The sequence below is a fragment of the Passer domesticus genome, chromosome 3, assembly GCF_036417665.1.
Source record: "Passer domesticus isolate bPasDom1 chromosome 3, bPasDom1.hap1, whole genome shotgun sequence".
Taxonomy (NCBI): Eukaryota; Metazoa; Chordata; class Aves; order Passeriformes; family Passeridae; genus Passer; species Passer domesticus.
Window position 1 is genome coordinate 115,372,741 of NC_087476.1, and position 19,181 is coordinate 115,391,921.

The 19,181-nt window shown below is 51.0% G+C and overlaps 1 protein-coding gene across 1 annotated transcript in view; it reads left to right on the forward strand.

Moving 5' to 3' along the window:
* Positions 1-16,663, forward strand: part of ITPKB (inositol-trisphosphate 3-kinase B) — a 66,451-nt gene extending 49,788 nt beyond the window's left edge. The window contains exons 3-8 of the mRNA XM_064415351.1: positions 1,260-1,359; positions 1,928-2,141; positions 5,005-5,209; positions 10,146-10,247; positions 11,646-11,717; positions 14,271-16,663. Of these exons, the coding sequence (XP_064271421.1) occupies positions 1,260-1,359; positions 1,928-2,141; positions 5,005-5,209; positions 10,146-10,247; positions 11,646-11,717; positions 14,271-14,486 (909 nt within the window). The 3' untranslated portion in view covers positions 14,487-16,663. The remainder of the gene's footprint in view (positions 1-1,259; positions 1,360-1,927; positions 2,142-5,004; positions 5,210-10,145; positions 10,248-11,645; positions 11,718-14,270) is intronic.
* Positions 16,664-19,181: the final 2,518 nt, after the last annotated feature.

Consider the following 19,181-nt stretch of genomic DNA (forward strand, 5'->3'; position numbering starts at 1 on the left):
GGTGTGATTTCCACGCTTCAGACACTAACATCTTTGTCTGGCTTCTTGCTGCTCGCCATTTAAACATGTCAGCAGTTCCCAGCACGGATTCCTGTGCTGTGAGTTCACCCCCAGCAAGCATCCAAACTGCAAGTTGGGGCTGCTGGCTCTTCCCTGCCTGTCTGTGAAGCATTACTGGAACAGGGGCCAGTTCTCCAAACACGAGGAAGAGATTACTTGGGCTTTCTGGAAGGCTCCCTCCCATGCCTTCACAGCGGAGCAAATGAGGATAATTTATCTGCTGGCTTCCAGCTGAACCCAGAAGCTTGGAGCAGCCAAGGACTACACTGTTTGTCCCAGCTCCTGCAAGAAGGCATTTTTCCATTGTTGCCCTTGTATATCGTTCACATAATTTGTTTGTGCCGTCACCTTCTGGGGCCAAGATAAGAGGTCATCCCCTGCCTTTTACTGGTGGTGTGTTCCCTAGAACAATCCAGGGAAAAACTCGCAGGAAGGAGCCGTTGAGGGAGGCTTTCCTACGTCCAGTGCAGCTTCGTTAGAGTCATGTAAATAGTTTTGAGCAATCTATCTGGTGAGAAACACGACGAGTCAGGAGGGAATTGTTCTCTGAACTGTAGTTATGGATGGGCTGGAGCAGGCGGATCAGCACACGTGGGTTGCCAGCTTAATGGACACAGCAGCTGCCTTTCAGGGGGAACAAAAGCCAGGCAGGGAGCCTCTGTGTGCCTGTGCTCTTGTTCCACTCAGCACCTGCAGCTCGGTTTTGTGGCTGGACGGCAGTCCTGGGTTGCCTTCCCGCTCCATCTGCTGCGATCTAATGCGGTGCCCAGGGATGGGTTAATGTCCCTGCAGTGCCCAGGGGTGGGTAAATGTCCCTGAAGTGCCCAGGGGTGGGTAAATGTCCTGAGGTGCCCAGGGATGGGTTAATGTCCCTGCTGCTCCCACAGAGGGATGCAGGGAGCGCAGGGATGAGGAATTGCGGATGGCTGGGCGCTCTGCAGCAGCAGCAGCCAACTGGAACAACGCTGTAACGCCATCCACTTTAGTGAAGTTACTCGTGATTTTTGAATGTAGAGTTGAGGCCCAGTGGCTTGGCACAGCACAATGGGAAAAGAGCAGATTTTCTGTTTGCTTCCATCCTGCGCTGGCTGTGGTGCCTCTTTCCCTGTCCAGAACAGCTGCACGCTGCCTGAAGTGACTTTACAGACAGTAAAAGCTTAAAACATTGCATTCATCTTCATGATTTTTTTTCCCTTTAGAGCAAGTCATGGAGGAAGATCAAGAATATGGTGCACTGGTCCCCGTTTGTGATGTCTTTCAAGAAGAAGTACCCTTGGATCCAGCTAGCGGGACACGCAGGTACAGAGCTTGGGGAGGGGCAGAGTGGTGGCAGAGCCCTTCATTATCCCAGGTTAATGAGCTTTGTTGGCCTTAATTGCTTCAGGCTGCTGCACGAGTGTCACAGCTTACAGCTCCCAGTCTCTAGCCCAGGAGAGTGACTGATCTAAATGCTAGTGAGGGTAGTGTGAAGGTGCTCTGGACTTTCAGTCTACCAGGGCCAGCAGGAATTATTGCTGCTTTTTCCTCAGGCAGCAGAAAGCTGGGTGCTTTGGGTGAGAGCCAAGCCCACCTCCTGACCCACTGCAAAGCAGGTGATGCTGCCCAGCACAAAGGTGCCCCACACAAAGATGTGAACCTGCAGGGAAGTGCACAGGGGATGTGAAGCAAACGTGTTGGGTGCTGCAGGACACATCTCTGCCTTCTTGGGGTGTGACAGTGCTGGTCATAAACCTCTGGCAACCTGAGCTTTTCAGTCCCTGCCTGTAGGGATGCAGCTGTAAATGGGGATGCTTCCAAGGTGCTGGGCTGCCCTTCCTATCCCCCTGCCATCCAGAGCAAGTGCCACCTTGTCCCTTGTCACCCTCAGGTAGTTTCAAGGCGGCAGCCAATGGCAGGATACTGAAGAAGCACTGTGAATCGGAGCAGCGGTGCCTCGACCGCCTGATGAACGATGTCCTGAAGCCCTATGTCCCTGCCTACCACGGAGACGTGGTCAAGGATGGGGAGAGATACAACCAGATGGAAGATCTGCTGGCTGAGTTTGACTCCCCCTGTGTTATGGACTGCAAAATGGGGGTCAGGTGAGTGGCATTGGGGAGGCTTACTGAGTTTTAAGGTGGGATACTCAAAAGTAAATGCATCTCCTAGGTAAAACTGCCTGAAACACACAATTAAGAATACCAGGCTCACCTGTCTTCAGGTAAAGCTCAGCCAATACCATGAGAGAGCCATGAAGAAAGCTGGGTATGGAAAGGATACACCAGGCTCCTTCCTTCTCTGCTTGTTGACTGTCCTGCATGCTGGGAAAGGTTTGGTGTGGTGGAGGGGACAGCTTGGGTTTAGGTACACAGGAATGGCACAGTAGCTGTTGGGAGGTTCTCTCTGCCACATGAGGACACAGCCAAGGGATGGGGTGTAGGAGATCCTGTCCAGGGTGCCAGAGGGGTGAAATAAAGACGCTTGAAAGGCACAATTTCAGTGAGCGAGAAATTTTCCCTCTGCTCAGCCGCTGCTCCGATGCGCACTGGAAGGATAAAATGCGTGTGCTGAGTAGTTCAGTGCCTTTCATGCAAAGCTCTTGAAATATTTCCTAACAGATGAGCAACATTACCCGTGTCCTCCTTGAGAACCATGTCTCCAGATCCACCAGCATCCCAGGCTGCAGCCACTTGGCCAGCAGCAGTTTTTGAGCGAGCCGTGCCACAGCTGACAAGGGTGTCCCAGAGCAGATGTGGGCAGGGCTGGTGACCCCAGGTGGCTGCCAGTTTTGGAACAGCCTCAGGCCACCCCTCAGCCCTGGGTGTGCTGCAGGCTGGTGGCAGGAAGGGTTGAGACCCCCCTCGCTGGCAGAGGCGCAGCCCAGACATGGTGGAGACGCGCTGCTGGAAAAGCTGATGGTTTCTGTGGGAGGGAGGAATCTTTTTTTCCCCTCCTGAATCCCGATGTGAAACTCGAACTGGCGTGCCGGGCTGTCAGCAGGGAAGAGGCGGGGAATACTTTCCACCAGAGGGGTGGAGGGCCCAGCACAGCCGTGTGGCCCTGGCTGGCACACACAAGCTGCTGTGGGGAGGAAACAGGGCTCACTCTGGACCCGGACAGCAGCCACCAGAAGAGCTGCTGGACCTGCTGCCCAGGTGCTCCTGTGGCTGTCTCAGGGAGGAAGAAAGCTTCCCATGCACAGATAACATGTCAGTGATCTGAGCTCAGGCAAGAGGGCAAATGTGCTGGGCATCATCATCCTGAAATAAGATGGTGCCGTGGGAGAAGCTGACGAGGATGAATGGAGTTAATGCTTTGGAATGGGGCATCCCCATGGCTGAGCAAATAATCTAAACCTCAGAGGTATCAAACCTGTCCTCTGAGCCAGCAGCTTGCTGCCAGGCAGGTACAGGTTTGTTTTTTTCATGGCAAGCTGGCTTTGGGATGTGGCAGCCTACTCCAGTCGCTCCTAAATAAAACCTTGTCTTTCTTAAGCCTTGGTGATGGCACAAGCCTGAGGCAATGGGGAGGACCAAGCCACAGACATTGATGATCTGTCATTCTCATAAGAAATTCTAGCTCTCTGAGCAGTGTGAGCAGCACTTCTAGTATACTGCTGCTTTATTCTGCTGTTTTATTCCATCTGCACCAAAATAATGGGTTTGGTGATCTCAGCCGAGGACTTTAATTGCTTTTACCTGCAGTATTTTTCAAGGGGGCTGATGGCCTGGGGATGTCTGCCCTAAGCAAAGACACCAGCTTGTCTCATGGGACACGGGAACACTGTCCCACAGAGTCCACTCAGCACCCTCCCAATTTGATTTGCTTGGTTCTGGAGGTGAATCACACAGTGCTGGGATTTTGGCACAAGGGACATGGGCAGAGGGCACTGTCCCTCTGCAGAGCTGGGCATGGCTAGTGGGAGGTGTAGAACAGTGACAGATAGGGTCATTCCTGTGTTGTTTTGCTGGGACATCTCACCCAGCTTGGTGGGCTGTTTGAGGAGGGCCTGGACACTTTCCAGGCTGAGCCAGGGTTGATTTGGGAGCTGGGAGAGGAATTCCGTGGTGTTTTATTATTGCTGCAGGAAGCATTACTTTGTGGATGATGCTTTTATGCATGCCAGAGTGCAGAACTTTTCCAGCACTGTGCTCTGGCACAGAGGGGTGCTTCTCTGAAGTATGGATAAAACCACACTCCTCTGCACCTTCCCTCCTCCTTCCCCCATTACCCCATCCTGGCTGCACCCTGTGGACCTGGGCTGGTGGTAAGCACCTGGCCAAGGTTGCATCCCTTCCTGTGCTTCATCTTGAAGAGAAAGCTTTTGCTAGGAAATCCACTTGAAGCATATTGCCCTATACTGTGCAAAATCATCCCCATCAGTGTAACAGCCCTGAGTGAAAACACCCTGTTTAGCAGCTGGTGAGGCAGAGCCCTTGTGGTGCAGAGTGAGGGAATGCAAAAGCACAGAGAGAGAGGCACAGGAGCAGCTTTGGCTGATCCTGAAGGATGGGACACAGCAATGTCCCTCTTGCCTTCAATTCATCTGCCTCCCAGAGCATGTGCACAGTTTCTTGGGCATATCTTGAAAGCCATGTTTAGCTCAGGTAGGAGCTCAGGTTTCCTGAACTTTGGGGTAAGCTCAGGACAAGGGATGGCACGAGGAGGCTGCTGGGATGGCAGCAGCAAGGCCATGAGAACCTGTGAGAAATAACTTCCCTTGTTATTGCCAGGCTGGCTGTGGTTCCTTGATGAACTGAAAAGATATCGGGTGGTGATGATGGAGTGATAATTAAATCAGGATCAATTCAGCCACAATGAGGCTTGCTCCATTATTTCCTATGCTGCACTACTCCTTAGGGATCAGCTCTCCTGGATCAGCCTGATTTCTGGGGCAAGGGCTGTCTGTGGGTATATGGCACCTCATGTGGTGGCCCTGCTCATCCACCCCCTCCCTCCCTGCAGAACGTACCTGGAGGAGGAGCTGATAAAGGCCCGGAAGAAGCCGAGCCTGAGGAAGGACATGTACCAGAAGATGATTGAGGTGGACCCCGATGCCCCCACGGAGGAGGAGAACGTGCTGCGGGCAGTGACCAAGCCGCGCTACATGCAGTGGAGGGAGACCATCAGCTCCACTGCCACGCTGGGCTTCAGGATCGAGGGCATCAAGGTGAGTCTGGCCAGCTCTGCAGGGCAGGGCACCAGCTGCTGGGAGTGCTGGCTAGCCAGACTCACACAGGTACACACACAGCAGGCTGCTGGTGAGAGCAGCTCACATCAGGACATCCCCAGCCATTCTCCTCGGAGAATGCAGCTGAGCTCAGGGCATCCTGAGGATGGTTTTAGGCATAATCTCATTACATCAGCTGCTTGGTTGATGTCCCCCTCCATGCAAAATGCCATCCTCCGACTTGAAGACTCACATTAGTTGTTTGCTTTCAATTCTGCCCTGCCACTGGGCTGAGCCATTAATCCAAATCCCAGCTTGAACGTGTGCCCATCTGTGGTTGGAGGTGCGAGCTTAGCCACAGTCAGTAAGGAGGGTGTGTTTACCAGCCTGTCCAGGAAGATTCAGCAGCTGAGCCCTGTGAAATGGGACAAGCACACACAGCTGCATTTTCTGCCAGCACCTGCATGCCCGTGTAACCTGCTGACTGCTCATGCTCAGAGCAGCACTCACATTTCTGGAGACACCAGCTGGGATGCTTCTGTGTCCCCAGCAGATGAGCCAGCCCAGGAGATTTTCCCCAAGGAGGAGAGAAAGGTGTCTGGGATGGCACTTGAACAGTTAGGTCTGTAGCCACAGAGTATTAGTGATACTGCTTGCATGAGCACTAGCAATGGCCTGTGCCTTTTGATAGCCAGCCAGTGTGAATTAAAGGTGATGCCACACTTGAGCCAAGGGTTTCATTGCATGCCTGGGCATGGTGTTGGCTTGGCAGCCACGGGGAGCTCTGTCAAGTTGTGTTTGCAGTAATTCAGGCTTGGGTAGCTGCTGAGGGCCCAGGCAGTAGCTCAGAGCAGCCACTTACTCTTAGTGGAAACGATGGCTCAATATCTGCATGTGTCTTTATTGGAGGAGTTTCTTTCTCTTGATCACAGATTATTTTCCTCCCCTCTGAGCTGGGCAGAATTCTCCCAGAGTGCCTATCTGGGTCTCTGTAGCCTAACCTCCTGCCTGAAGATAGTGGTGTCAAAATGATAGAATTAAAACAATTGAAGCTGCTCCCAAATAAAGCCCTCACACCAGACTTCCCTGGTAGCATTGCCCTTCACCTCACCAGCAAACTAATGCAGGTGTTAGACTATGGGTTTAAAAGGTCAGCAGAAGTGGGTCACTCAGAGCTGCTACTTCTAGCCACCCACAGAAGGGAATTGTCTCTTGCTCTGTCCATGTTGCACCTTCTTCATTCAGCTGTTTCATGGACAGCAGGATACAGTGCATTTACCTCTAACTCAAACACTCTCAGGAACCCCAGGAGCAGCTCTTGGGCTGAGCCCCTTCAGAAGTTTCCTGGCAAGCAGTGCAAGGCACCCCTGCCCATCCTGTGTCTCTGATGCTGATGGTCCCTGCTCCCCACAGCAGCTTCCTGCAGTGCCTGCATTGGGTCAGGGCACTTGCCTGCTTGTGCAGCTCAACCCTGATCTCCCCAGGTCTCCCCAAGACCCTTTCCTGCTGTGGATACCCGTAAACACACTGTGAGCTGCTCCAGCTTGGGACACCCCCATGCCTAGTTCCCATTGCTGCTGTTTTGCTTTTTATAAAACTGAGGCTGTATTAGAAAGGGGGGACCAGATGGGACTAAAGCTCACACTGCTTCTTCCCCTGCTTCCTTGGTGCAATCAGAAATACCTGTTTATAGTCCAGCATGATACATGATACATCCTTGGCCTCCAGGGGTACTCCTCAGTCTGGGCATGTTTAGGGGCAGGCTATAAATGAAGCACTTGAAATTAAAAAATATTTTCTAAAAAACCAAAAAAACAAACAAATCATATCCTCAGGGAGGCAAAAAAACATTGTGAAGGGAAATAAAAGCCGTAAAGGAGTTATGAGATTTGTACCTCTGTTTAGCCAGCCATAAACGAGTTGCTGCTTGAGCTGAGCCTTGGATTTTTTTTCAAAGAGGTGAAGCAGCCCTTTAATTGAAAAACGTTGAGAAGTTCTGGCCTCCAGCAGTATTCCTGCTGCTGCTAGGGGGCTGACTAATTTGATCGAGGCTCTAATTACTGTAATTCTCCTTAAATCCCTCAGCTTCTGGGTTATTTTCCCCTAAGCTAAAGCATTAGCAGTTCATGCTGTTTCACAGCTGGCTTTTTTTTCCAGCAGGGCTGGTCATGCCGTGCTGTATCCCTGTTGTTTTCCCTATTTCTGGGATTGAGTTTCTGTGTTAGGGAAGGTGCCATTGGTGCCCTGGCTGTCTTCCCATGTTTTATTTCTTGCTGTGGATGCTTCCCTGTGAAGAGCAGTGGTGAATGCCCTGCCCCTCACTCACGGATGTGGGCTGCTGGAGGAGAGCTCTGTGAAGTGCAAGGGAAGGACAGGATTTGACCCTGGACATGTGGCAAGGGGTCATAGGAAGGAGAGGAGCAGTGGAAGCCTTTTGGATAGCATAGTCAGGTAAGGCAAACAGGCAGCTCAGGGTTGGGCATGAGGATAGCAGCCCTTTCCTTATTGAGCTCTGCCTTTCCCAGGTGGCCTTGAAGATCCAGTTCTTCCTCTTTAAAATGGAAATTTTCCTTTGCAAAAGGAGATAATGACATTCATCTGACTTTCTGGAATAGCTTGAACCTGTAGGAAAGAGTAGCTATTAATAAAATTTCCATGCTGAAAGTAACCCAAGTGATCCCTGGTGGCCCAGTTGAAACTTGCTGGGGCTCATTGTAAGAAGTGACACTCCTCTGCTCGGCGGTGGGGTGGCATTCCACAGGGGCTGGAATGTTTGCAGCCTCCCAAAACCAGCCAGGAAAGCCTCCACCTAACAGTGCCAAGCCAGGCAGCTCACAAGCCCTATCCAAGGGCAGGGGCAGTGCTGGAGGGAGGTCTGGCTGAGCTGAGCCCTGCCCCGGTGACGCCAGCGCGAGCTGGAATCGCTGGTGGGGCGGAGGTTGTGACAGCCCTTATCAGCCCCCCTCACATTTCTTCTGCGGGGAAGGCAGCCCCCTCGGGGCTCAGACACCTGTGAATGTCATGGCAGTTGTCACCCTCGTGGTCAGCAACCTCTGGCTGGGCAAGGAAACTGCAGGAGGCTGGGAGCAGCACTAGGGATAGGCTGCTTGGCTTTCCTGCAGCTGAGATTGCCTTATCGGAAAGGCCATCTGTGATTCGCTTTTATTTTTAGGAGCACTTAGAAGCCCATCTCCTTTCTTGGATGCTTTGTGGAAAGTTGTGCTCTTTACACGTGAAATTAGTGCTGTGGCCCTTCTCCAGGTTGATATTGATCATCCCCCTGGGAGAGGGTGGGTTCGTTTCTGAGCTGCCACGTTGGGGCTCACATGAGGGACATAGAGCAGCAAAGTGCCCTTCCCCTGTGCATCACACACGTGCCACCAGAGCATCCTCAGCAAGGTCACAGCTGAGAGCAGAGATCCCAGCTCTGCATGGGCCATCAGCAGCACGGAGTCTCCAGTGAAAAGGTTGTCCCTGAGCCCTGCCAATACACACTCTGCCAGCCCTGAGCACTGCTTTTGGACCCTGTGGCAGCACAATGGTCAGGCTGAGCCCAGGGTGATTTGAAGCTGGGTGCAGTCAGTGCAATTGGTAGAAAGTTTTTCCTGGAGTTTTTCTTTTGTATGTTGCTTTTGTTACTGCCTTTGTTAATGCTTGCATAAAACACAAGATGGAAGCTGAAGTGTGCTGTGTGATTCATCCCAAACTGCACTTCAGGTGCTGGTTTGGTGGCAGGCTCCCCTTGGACACTCAACCTTCCCCCAAGTTGGATTGGCCACCATGCCCACAGCCACCTCTCCAGGGGGATGCACATTGCCCTGTGCTGGGTTAGAGACACATCCAGGCACTTCCTTGGATGTGTCTCTAACCTCCAGGGCAGGTGATTTCATTGTGCCTTCTTCCTCCCCCAGCCTCTGCTCTGCTTCTTCATCCTTCATCTTCCCCAGCTCACAGAATGTCTTTTGGCCCCTGTTCCTTTGCTGTATTGTGTGCAGATGATCTGTCTGGAGCAGTGGGATGGAGCCCTGCAATGGAGCTGTGAGCACAAGCAAGTGTGGTTTAAAATAGCCCCTGTATCCAGGAAGTGAGATCTGCCTGCCTGTCCCACAGCCCCTCTGGACAATGAAATGAGTTGATGTAAAAATCAGAGCCCCAGAAGGACCAGGGAAATGGGGAGAGAACTACAAAGCTGCCCAAGGTTCAGACAGGAGCGTCTGGGCCAGGGCTGAGTGTTGTCCCTGCAGTGGACAAGCCATGCCATGGCAGGCCAAGGATGGATGTGCCTGGGAAAAGGCAGAGGAGAGCACAAGGCTGCTCACTGCATCTCAGTGCCAGGCTGCTGCCTTGAAGGGTTTATGATCCATGGACTATCAGAGGACCAGTGAGGCCAGGTAGCCATGGGCTTGCTCCTTGCTGCAGTGGTCCATGGAGGATTTCTCACAGAGCAGTTTTGTTCCTGCTCTCGAGATGTTTTTCCCATCCATGCTCAGTTTTGTCCCATTGTGATCTTGCTCTGCTGTCCTCCCCAAGCCTGGGAGACAGTCCAGGGCTGGTGTCAGTGCCATTCCCAGCCACAGCAGCCATGGGAAACCATTCGGGCACAGAAACACCAGAAACAGGGAGTTTCCAGCCTCTGTTAGCAGCAAGCCCCTGGTCTGTGAGGAGAGTTTGTCCACATTGCCAGTGAGCTTGGCAAGTATTTGATGATGGGGAGTTCTGCTTGCATTAGAGATCAGTGCACTGGGAGTGTGGGATAACTTGGGATGTGCAAGCAGAGACCTGCTGCCTGTGCTCACCCCTGCTCCACAGACAGATCCTTCAGCTGCCAAAAACGCTGGTCACATCCTGCTTGGCAACATGCATGGCTGCAGAAACACTACTCCTTCCCCAGCTCCCTTCCTCCCCATCCAACTCAGCCCTGTCCCTTCTTTTCAAGAAAGAGGACGGCACTGTGAACCGGGACTTCAAGAAGACACGGACAAAGGAACAAGTCATGGAGGCCTTCAGGGAGTTCACCAGAGGAAACAGGAATGTTTTGGTGAGTGGGGGATGTTGGGGGGCACTGCCTGGAGAGGGCATTTCTGTGGAGCCTGGCCTCAGCTCATCAGGTCCCTGGCCTGCAGGGCTGAAGCCTGAGCAATGTCTCTTAAAAAAGCAAGAGAAATGCTGAAGAGAAACATTGTCCTGGTGCAGGGTGAGGGGAAAGCAGTGGAGATCTGGGAGGGGACTTGGCCGTAGCAGCACTGCTTGACCCGAGTCTGAATCTGCTGAGGATCTCCAGGATTGGCTCCCAAAACCCACTGAGGAGTCACAGCCATGCTCTGTCCCTCATCCCTGGGCTGGTGGTCACCCCGAGCCCTCTCTGTACCCCACTATGAGTGGTGGGGGCTCCTGTCCTGGCAGGGGGGGGCTGCCTGTACCCAGTCTCACAGAACAGTGATCCTGTGCCAGGCACACTTCACAGGGGCAAGCCACAGGCAGCATTTTCTAAGCTTCCCTAAGTTGCCAGGAGAATAAGAGATCTGGCTGTAAACAATTTACACCAACTGTGTCAAATAACCTACTTGACAAAGCACTCCCATTTTAAGCTGTATAAAGTCTCCAAACACAAGGCTCCAGCTGGAGTGGCCCTTGGCACTGTCTCCTTCAAACTGGCATGCTTGCTTTCACAAGAGTTACCCAGGGATTTTCCCAAATCTGAAGATGAAGTTGCCTGGCTGCATTTTAACCCCAAAGAACTTGGAGCACACATTGTGCTGTGGCTCTGTATGGGGCTCCTTGGCCCGTGCATTTTTATACAGCAATCCCCACCTCTGCCCTTGCAGTGTGTTACAGTGCCCAGATACTTGCTGTGTGTATGTTCCTGTGTTTAATTCTTCTATATAAACCTCTAAATCAGTGGAGCCCCCTGAGAATGTGCCAAGTGCCTTCCAGCAATTTGCAGGGATGTTCAAACAGGCTTGTGGGTCTTGACCTGTGTGCTGGCCCTTGTGAAAGCCCTTCTGCCTATGGGGCCAGCTTTGCAGAAGTGCTGATAACGGAGCTGCCGAAGTGTCTCATGATGTGTGACTGAGTGCTAAAAAGACAGATGAAGTGAAGAGTTGATCTATGAAGGGAGTGCAGGCGAGGGGAAAAAGTAGCAGCTGCTGAACTAGGTGTTCCCAGCATGGAGGCAGCAGGGGCGCTCTGCAGAAAGAACCAGTTCAGCAAAAGCAAAGGCTTTCACTAAGCTTTGAAAGCCAAATGAGCTCAGGGTGCTGTAGAAACCAAAAAGATAAGTGGATCATAAAAAAGAGGGGACACTCTCCAAAGGGAAAGGTCTGTGGGAGGATGCTGGGCACGGGGCTGACTTTCCTGTCTGCCCCAATGCAGTGGTTTTTATGTAGGTTCCTGCAACACTAATGGCTTGGATTTGGGGATTTTTTTGTAATTCCAGAACAGTTACCTTAACCGGTTGAAGGGTATCCGCGCTACCCTGGAGACATCCCCGTTCTTCAAGTGCCATGAGGTAATACTGCTGTTTATATGGATCTTCCTGGAGGGGAAAACTGTTTAATCCCAGCTTGTCCAAGGAGAGGAGTCAAACTCAGGGGCTGGTTTATTCTTGTATCTGTATTTTCTTATGTGTATGTAATACTTACGTACAAATGTAGACGATAGCATACAATGTTTGTGCATCTGACATGGGCTCAAATCTACTGAAAGCCAGTGTCCAAACAGATTAAAAGTGATCTAGGAGGAACTCGGGCTGTTTATGACAGGAAAATTCCCTAGTTTAAAAGCACTGGGGTTTTCTCAGGAGCAATGTCTATTTGAATGCATGTCAGGTATCATTTGGCTGACAGTTGCTCCACATGATCAAACAAGGCCTCAACACAGCCATAAATTGCAGATACCCCAAACATGCCTTTCCTGAGCTGGTTGGGGCACCACAGTACAAACTCTGCCTTTCAAAGGAATTTCATACAGAAAGGAGTGTCCACAACACCAACATATTCTATAGTGGAGACTCAGAGCTAATGGGAAAACAAGGAGGCAACACTGTTTTTTAGCCATTTCAGGAACTGCAATGCTCCACAACTTAATGCAGTAATTTTGCTATTGCAAACAAAACATGAGAGTGTGTGTCCTTGTCATGTGTGCTGTAGGAATAAAGAGCCTCATAGGAATCTTTGGCTCCCAGGGCTCAGGAGCCACAGCTCCAAGAGCCCACTGTCCCTCATCCAGAGGCACATGAACCACCTCAGCCCCAGCCAGACACGGAGGATCCTGCCAGGAGCCAAAGGCAGATGGGGCTGTGCCTCCTGGTGGCAGCGTCTGGAAGGCAGTTGGAAGGGAAATGTCAAAACTGAGGGTTTCAGGGCAGTTCAACACAGGAAACAAAATTCTCCCTGAAACCGAGTGCCAGGGTTTCATTTGAAAACACAGAAACAAAGGAGCCTTTCAAAGAGGGTTTGAAAGGAGTTTCCACTCCTTAAAAATTAAAAAGCGCAGCAGCTTTGACTTTCCATCCCACTTTGAGATGAGGCACAGCAGAAGGTCTGCCAAGCTCTGTGTCCCTCCGTGGGGCCCTTGCTGAGCAGGGCTCCTCCAAGGAGCTGCAGGGGAATTGGGCAGCCCAGGACACGCAAATGAAGAATGTCAGCAAAAGGCTTTTCCTTAAATTTAGAATGCTCTGTCCTGGCCAAGAGAGGGCTATAAGAGGTTAGCAGGAGGAGAGCTAAAGATAAGCATTTCTCGGAAATAATACGCATCTCTGGACCTTGGACATTTTCCCAACACACTGGAGGAAAGAGTCTCCTGAAAAATGTAAATTCATAACAGCTTTTGCAAACAGTACATGCATCCTGTTCAAAACCCTTGTCTAAAGGCAAACCTCAGGCTAAGCCCTGCTGATAGCACGGATGTGGGAGTCCCCAGTAACATTTAGTGCTGCTGTTCTGGAGGGCTGACACCAGCTGGATTCTCTTCCATGTACCTACACATCATAAGGGGCACTCATGGCTCTCAGTGCTCTGCATCACCTCTGCTACAGCCCTTGCACTCTGGTCACCAAGGTCCATTTGTGACATAGGGGAAAGTGAGTCTGTAATTCACCAATTCACTCATATCAGAATTTGGAAAGCAGTTTTCATTTGGAACAGCTCTGAAATGCACTCATTGGTGCTTTTCTGTAGAAGCCCCTGCTGAAATCTTCTGACTGGAGGAAGAGATTAAGCAGAAGAGCATGATGGTGACTGGTTTGATACTGATACACATTTCCTAAGCACTGGGAAGCCAGAGCAGAGCTGCTGAGCATCTCTCTGCTTTGTGTGTGCTGACCATTGGGCTTGTGGGGTCTCATCCCACTGCAACAGGCCTTGAGACTTTTGCTGTCAGAGCCCAAATGCACCTCTTGGCTTCCCTGGTCTTACCCAAGCCATTGCTTGCTGCAAGATTTTCCCAAAGGCCATTCAGGATGGATATGAAGGAGCCTTTCAAAGCAGGTGCAGCCAAGTGAACTCAGAGAAAAGGAGATCCATGCAGCTCTATACCTGGCATCCCCAGAGTGCTGTGAGTGCCAGGACGATATTCTAGGGCCAATCTGGGTGTAATTCAATGGAGTTTGAAGCAGGAGACAGCAGGTTTCAAGTCACTTGTACTTGGAGTGTCCCCATCCCTGAAGTAGTGTCTGCAGGATTGGTGAGTGTGAAGAGCACAGGCTGATCACAAAGAACCAGACTTGGAAAAAATCCCCATCTGAAGGTTGAGACGATTCATCTCATTCCTTGCTAAGGGACCTTAGCTCATTTTCCAAAATTACATCTTTATCTTTCATGCCCATGTTTTTCTGATCCTCTCCTTCTGCCAAGACCTGGGATTTGTATGAGTAAATCAGCTTGTCCAAATGCCCCATTTGCATGTGCAAACACAACCAGTGGCACACAGAGCTTGCTTCTCCTCATGCAAAATTTCAGCAGCATCTCTTGGAAATGCAGCCTGAGATAAGGTGTCTGAAAGTCCCAAAGAGGGCTGAAAATGAGCAGCAGGAGCACCACTAATTGGTTTCACCTCTCCACAGGTAATTGGGAGCTCTCTTCTCTTCATTCACGACAAGCAGGAACAAGCCAAAGTCTGGATGATTGACTTTGGGAAAACCACCCCACTGCCAGAGGGACAAGTTCTTCAGCACAACGTGCCCTGGGTGGAAGGGAACAGAGAGGATGGCTACCTCTGGGGGCTGGACAACCTCATTCAGATCCTGACAGAGTTGTCCCAGAGTGAAGACTTGCGTTAAAGCCGCGCATCCGACTCTGCCACTACCCCCAGCCTCCCCCCGACTGACTCTTCTGAACTGCACTACAAGACACTTTCCAGCCCTCGCCCTCCCCATTTGAAAGCTATACTCTCCCTATTTAATGTGTTTTTGTCGTGGTTTTTTTTTTTTTTTTTTTTAGGTTGTCTTGGTTGTTTCCCCCCCACCCCTCCTTGTAAATAGAGATCTAACCTGCCAGAACAAAAGCTGAACTTGAAACCTTGGCTTTGCAGAGTCAGTGGGAGCAGGTGGGGCAGCCCAGTGGGGTTGCTTAGGCAAGTGCATGCTTCGCCTGTCGTGCTTTTGCCTCTTGCTCAGCCTGATGTTAAGAGGGCTGGCGGAGGAAGGAGCCTCTTCTTGCACCAGGATCATCCTGAAAACACTCAGTGATGTGCCCAGGACCCTCTGGCAGTCAGAGAGTGTGAGCGAGGTGTGGAGATGGTGAGGACACTGTAGTGGGAGCCCTTTAGTTGTCTCTGCCAGCACCTTTCAGCCCAGGGAGCTGGCTGTGCCACGTTCTTCAGAGAGCTGCTAGAAGGGCAGATTTGGGGTTTCATTTGTGTTCAAGACATCTTGCAGAGGTTGCAGTTAATTTTGAGTGGCACTGGAGGGTAAGGGTTTCCCTCCTGCTGCAGAGCCATGTAGTCAGGCACAGGTATTTGCCATGGCCAGGTGCTTCCCACCCACATTCCCCATGCTGGGTGCCCTGGTGAGCAAAATTTTGGGCTCTTCTCTAGACCCCCAGCTCCCCCGCTAGGAACTGCTTCCAGCCTACCTTAGCTGGGGTCTCCAGTCCTCCCTAGCTGGGAAAAATAGCTCATAAAGGACTACTATGAGACCTAAAGTAGCCATCCAGGTTGATCAGTCTTTTTTGTCAGCAGTTGAGCACACGTGTAGTGCCACCAGTGCTCACACCTAGCCCAGGGTGACCCTCCTGCCTGGAGCATGTCCATAACTTCCATCTGCATCAGGTGAAGGGTCACAGCAGCAAGGCAGCACCCAGGTTAGACACCTTTGGCAAAGCAAAGCTGGGGTCAGGCATCCCCTTTTTCCGCAGAGCTGCCTGTGGCTGCGCTGCTCCCCAGCCTGCTGGGGCCGTGTGAGGGCCCCGTGCTCCCTCTCCTGTGAAAACACCCAGTTCCCTGTTTAGGGTGGAGGCTGTTTTTTAACTTCCTGGAACATTTGAAGCCAGTGGCGGCAGGGCTGGTGCACCAAAGGTCATCCCTGGAGAGGCTGGCGGGGAGGGGAGGCTGCGGCAGGCCGGGAGCCCCCGCCTCGAGGAACCTGCAGCACGGGATTTGGTGCAAGAGCTTGGCAGCCACAAATCCCTCACCTGCTCCATCCATCCATTCCCAAACCCACTGTCCCATCTCTCTCCCCAGGAGCAGGGCTCCAGAGCCCCTCTGCCATAGTTTGATGGGTCCAGCACCCTCGATGGGTGAGACCTCCCTTGCAGCAATAAGGAGGAGGAGGAGTTGGCCACCAAGCCATCTGCAGCCAAGCCTCTTTCCCAAGGACTGAAGTTTCCTAAGGTTTTTCTCAGTTCATAGCTCACCAGACAGGTGTCTTTTGCTTATCAGATGCCATTGTAAATGGTTGCACTGTTTTAGCTCCTTGCCAGGCTTCCTAGACTAGCCTATGTGGAAGTGCCTTATAGATTTTGCCTCTGTTCCATTAGTGTCATGGAAAAGGTTGGGGTTTTTTTTAAGTTATATTTATTTTCATCCCATTTTAATTGCACAAAACACTAAAACTTAATGCATGGATTATTTTTTTTTAACTGTGTTTTTTAGTTTTTAAGCCATGCCTTCTCCAGCTTTGGAGAAAGGGTGTGGACAGACATGCTATGTAGCTATGTACCACTTACCGCTGTACTTTAGCTTCGAGCTGCTCTTATATATGTACGTTATTTTTTAAGCCTGTTTATAAACCAGATCCCTCGCTTCGTGGCTTCAGAAGAAGCAGATTGTTGCTCTCAGATGTCTTATGCTTTCCTGGAGGCTGGAATGGTTGCTGTGAGGGATTTTCCCTGCTCCCACCACACCTCTTGGTCATTGGGTAATACAGAAAAAAAAAAATCCAAACCAGTCTGGAACACCAACGCACAGTGCCTGTAAGAAAGTCCTGTAACATTGCAAATAAAGGCATATGGGAAGCATTCCCCTGGTGTGCAGTCAGTGTCTGCCCTGTGCAGCTTGTGGCAGCCTTGGAACAGCCTTCCATGTCCATGGCTGGGGGGGAATCAGGCTCCAGCAGTGCTGCATAAAAGCAAGAGTAGGGAAGGACCCTGCGCTGGGAACAGATCCCGACAAACAGGAACTGGCTCTGCAGGGAGCAGGGCAGGACGAGAGCAGAACTGGGGCTGGGGGAGGCCCAGGCTCAGTGGGAGCTACTTCCCAGAGAGGCCTGAATTTCTCCATCCCCCTTCTGCAGGGAAGGCCACTGAAGGCAGCTCCAATTTTTCTGGAATGTTTTTGGCTCACACTGAGCGGTTTCTGAGTGCCACCGTGTGATTCCTGCACTGGAGAATAGCAAAGCACCCAGGAGAATCAGAGCTGTTTGGCACAGCCAAACACTGCCCCAGCTCCTCTCCCTCTCAGCTGCACTGTGGGCAGAGGGTTCGGACCACAAAAACCCCCAGGTTGTTTCTGCAGTGAAGGAGGAATCAGGCTGTAGAGCCTGAAGGCAGCTCCAGGAAAGCAGCTCCACTCCCTCCTGGCTGGTTGTGCAAGCACAGGACAGCAGGAGCTGTTCTGGCACAGATGTGACCAAAGCCAGGTTTAGTGCCCAGACCTCAGGAGCAGCCAGCCTGGGGACCAGAACTGGCTCAGCACGAGTCCTCTAAAAGAAACTGCAGGAGAAACCCTGCAGTGTGGAATTTGGAGAGTAGAAACCTCTTGGTGTGAGGCAGAGCTGGCAGGACACTGGATGTGAGGCTGCTGCCTGTGCACCAGCGGTCTCTCCTGGGCTGTGGGAAAGCAAACACGTTTCCTGTCTGGCTGCTGAGCTCACTCCAGCAGAACTGACAACCCTGATTTACTTACAGGTCCAGTTTTTGGGGTCTCTCTGGTCTGTGACTCCCCTTCCTACCTTCAGAGGAAAACAAAAGCCTCCAAAACTTACCCAGCTGCACCCTGAAATGCAAAAACAGAGGGTGAAGAACCCTGTTCTGTGAAAACCTCTCTTGGGAGTTGAGGAAACACCATGACATTGTGGTGGAGAGTGTGCAGAAAAATTCACAATGCCAGAGGCTTATGTCCAGAAAGGAGACAGAGGAGTCCTGTAACTTTATTTGAGTAAAGGGAAAGGCCATGGGGCATTTCCCTGGGGTCTACCAAATTAATGGAGGATGTAGCCGCCTTTTTATCCTAATTTCCCTCTTCCTTTCCCAGTTGGCTTAGGTACTTGGAAGGTACGCACTTCCCAACAGGCCTACTGCATGTCCCCCTCTAATATGCACATGCCTCCTTTTATATATATATATAACAAAACAATATTCATCATTGCATTCAGTCTTTGTTCTTCTTCTCTAAGTTCAGGAATTTACCACGGCCTTGGCTGAGCAGCAGTCTGTGTCAGCTGGTAACATTTTCTAGAACTGATAGTTTCTCCCATTCCTTCCCTATCTAAGTCCCTGGCCCTATCTACAGGCAGATTCACATGGTCTGTAAAGACACATTCATCCTATTCCTTTCAAGAGGAAAAGGGAGTAAGTCAGGAGAAGGAACCCCTTGTGGCTGAGTGCTGGCATCTGCTGACCCTGGGGTTTATCCAAGGGTTGGGATGGAGCAAGAGCCTGGCTTGGCCTCCCTGCCTGGCTTTACTGCACCCCCAAAGCAAAGCCCAGAGCTCCCTGACACCTTATTATGCATTAATAAATTGATTTATTGATGCATAATATAAATTAATAATTGATTCATAAATTCAATTTAGAGAAGAGGGGTCAGGACTTATAATGCATGGGATTTTTTGTTGTTTTTTTAACTGTGTTTTTTAGTTTTTAAGCCATGCCTTTTCCAGCTTTGGAGAAAGGGTGTGGACAGATATGCTGTGTAGCTATGTGACAGGATGGCCAAGCAGCATCTGAGTGTGGAGGGAGCTGACCAGCCTGGGGATGCTTTTCCCCTCAGCCACTTTGTCGTGGGGGTGTGCCTGGCACCTCCAGCGTCCTGCTGGCCTGGAGATGTTTTGGGGACGATGGTGCCAGGGCACCCTCCAGGCTTCAGTGTGGTGAGCTCACCTTTGGTCTTAGCCGGACAAGGGCTGTGCCCCCCCCGTCTGCCGGACCTTAAAAACCAGACCCGTGAAAAACATCAATCACTTGTTTTTAAGATTTTAAAAGTTTAATGGTAATAAAATGGTTATAAAAATAGCAATGTAATTAGAATAATAAAAGTTTGGTCAGCTTGGATTAGGGCAATATGAGACAAAAAAGCCCAGAGTTACAGACATCTGGGTACCTTTTTCTGGGCAAAACAAGCCCGAAAAAGGACACACGTTAACAGAGTATTAACCCTTAAAAGCAACAGCCTGTTGCATATTCATACACCTCATACATGATGCATAATTCCATTCAAACACAGGATTCTGTCTGGTCAGTGTCAGCTTCTCCCTCTGAATCCTAACAGTGTCTACGAGGCTGAGCAAGGCAGGAAGAAGTTAGTTTATTGTGATAAT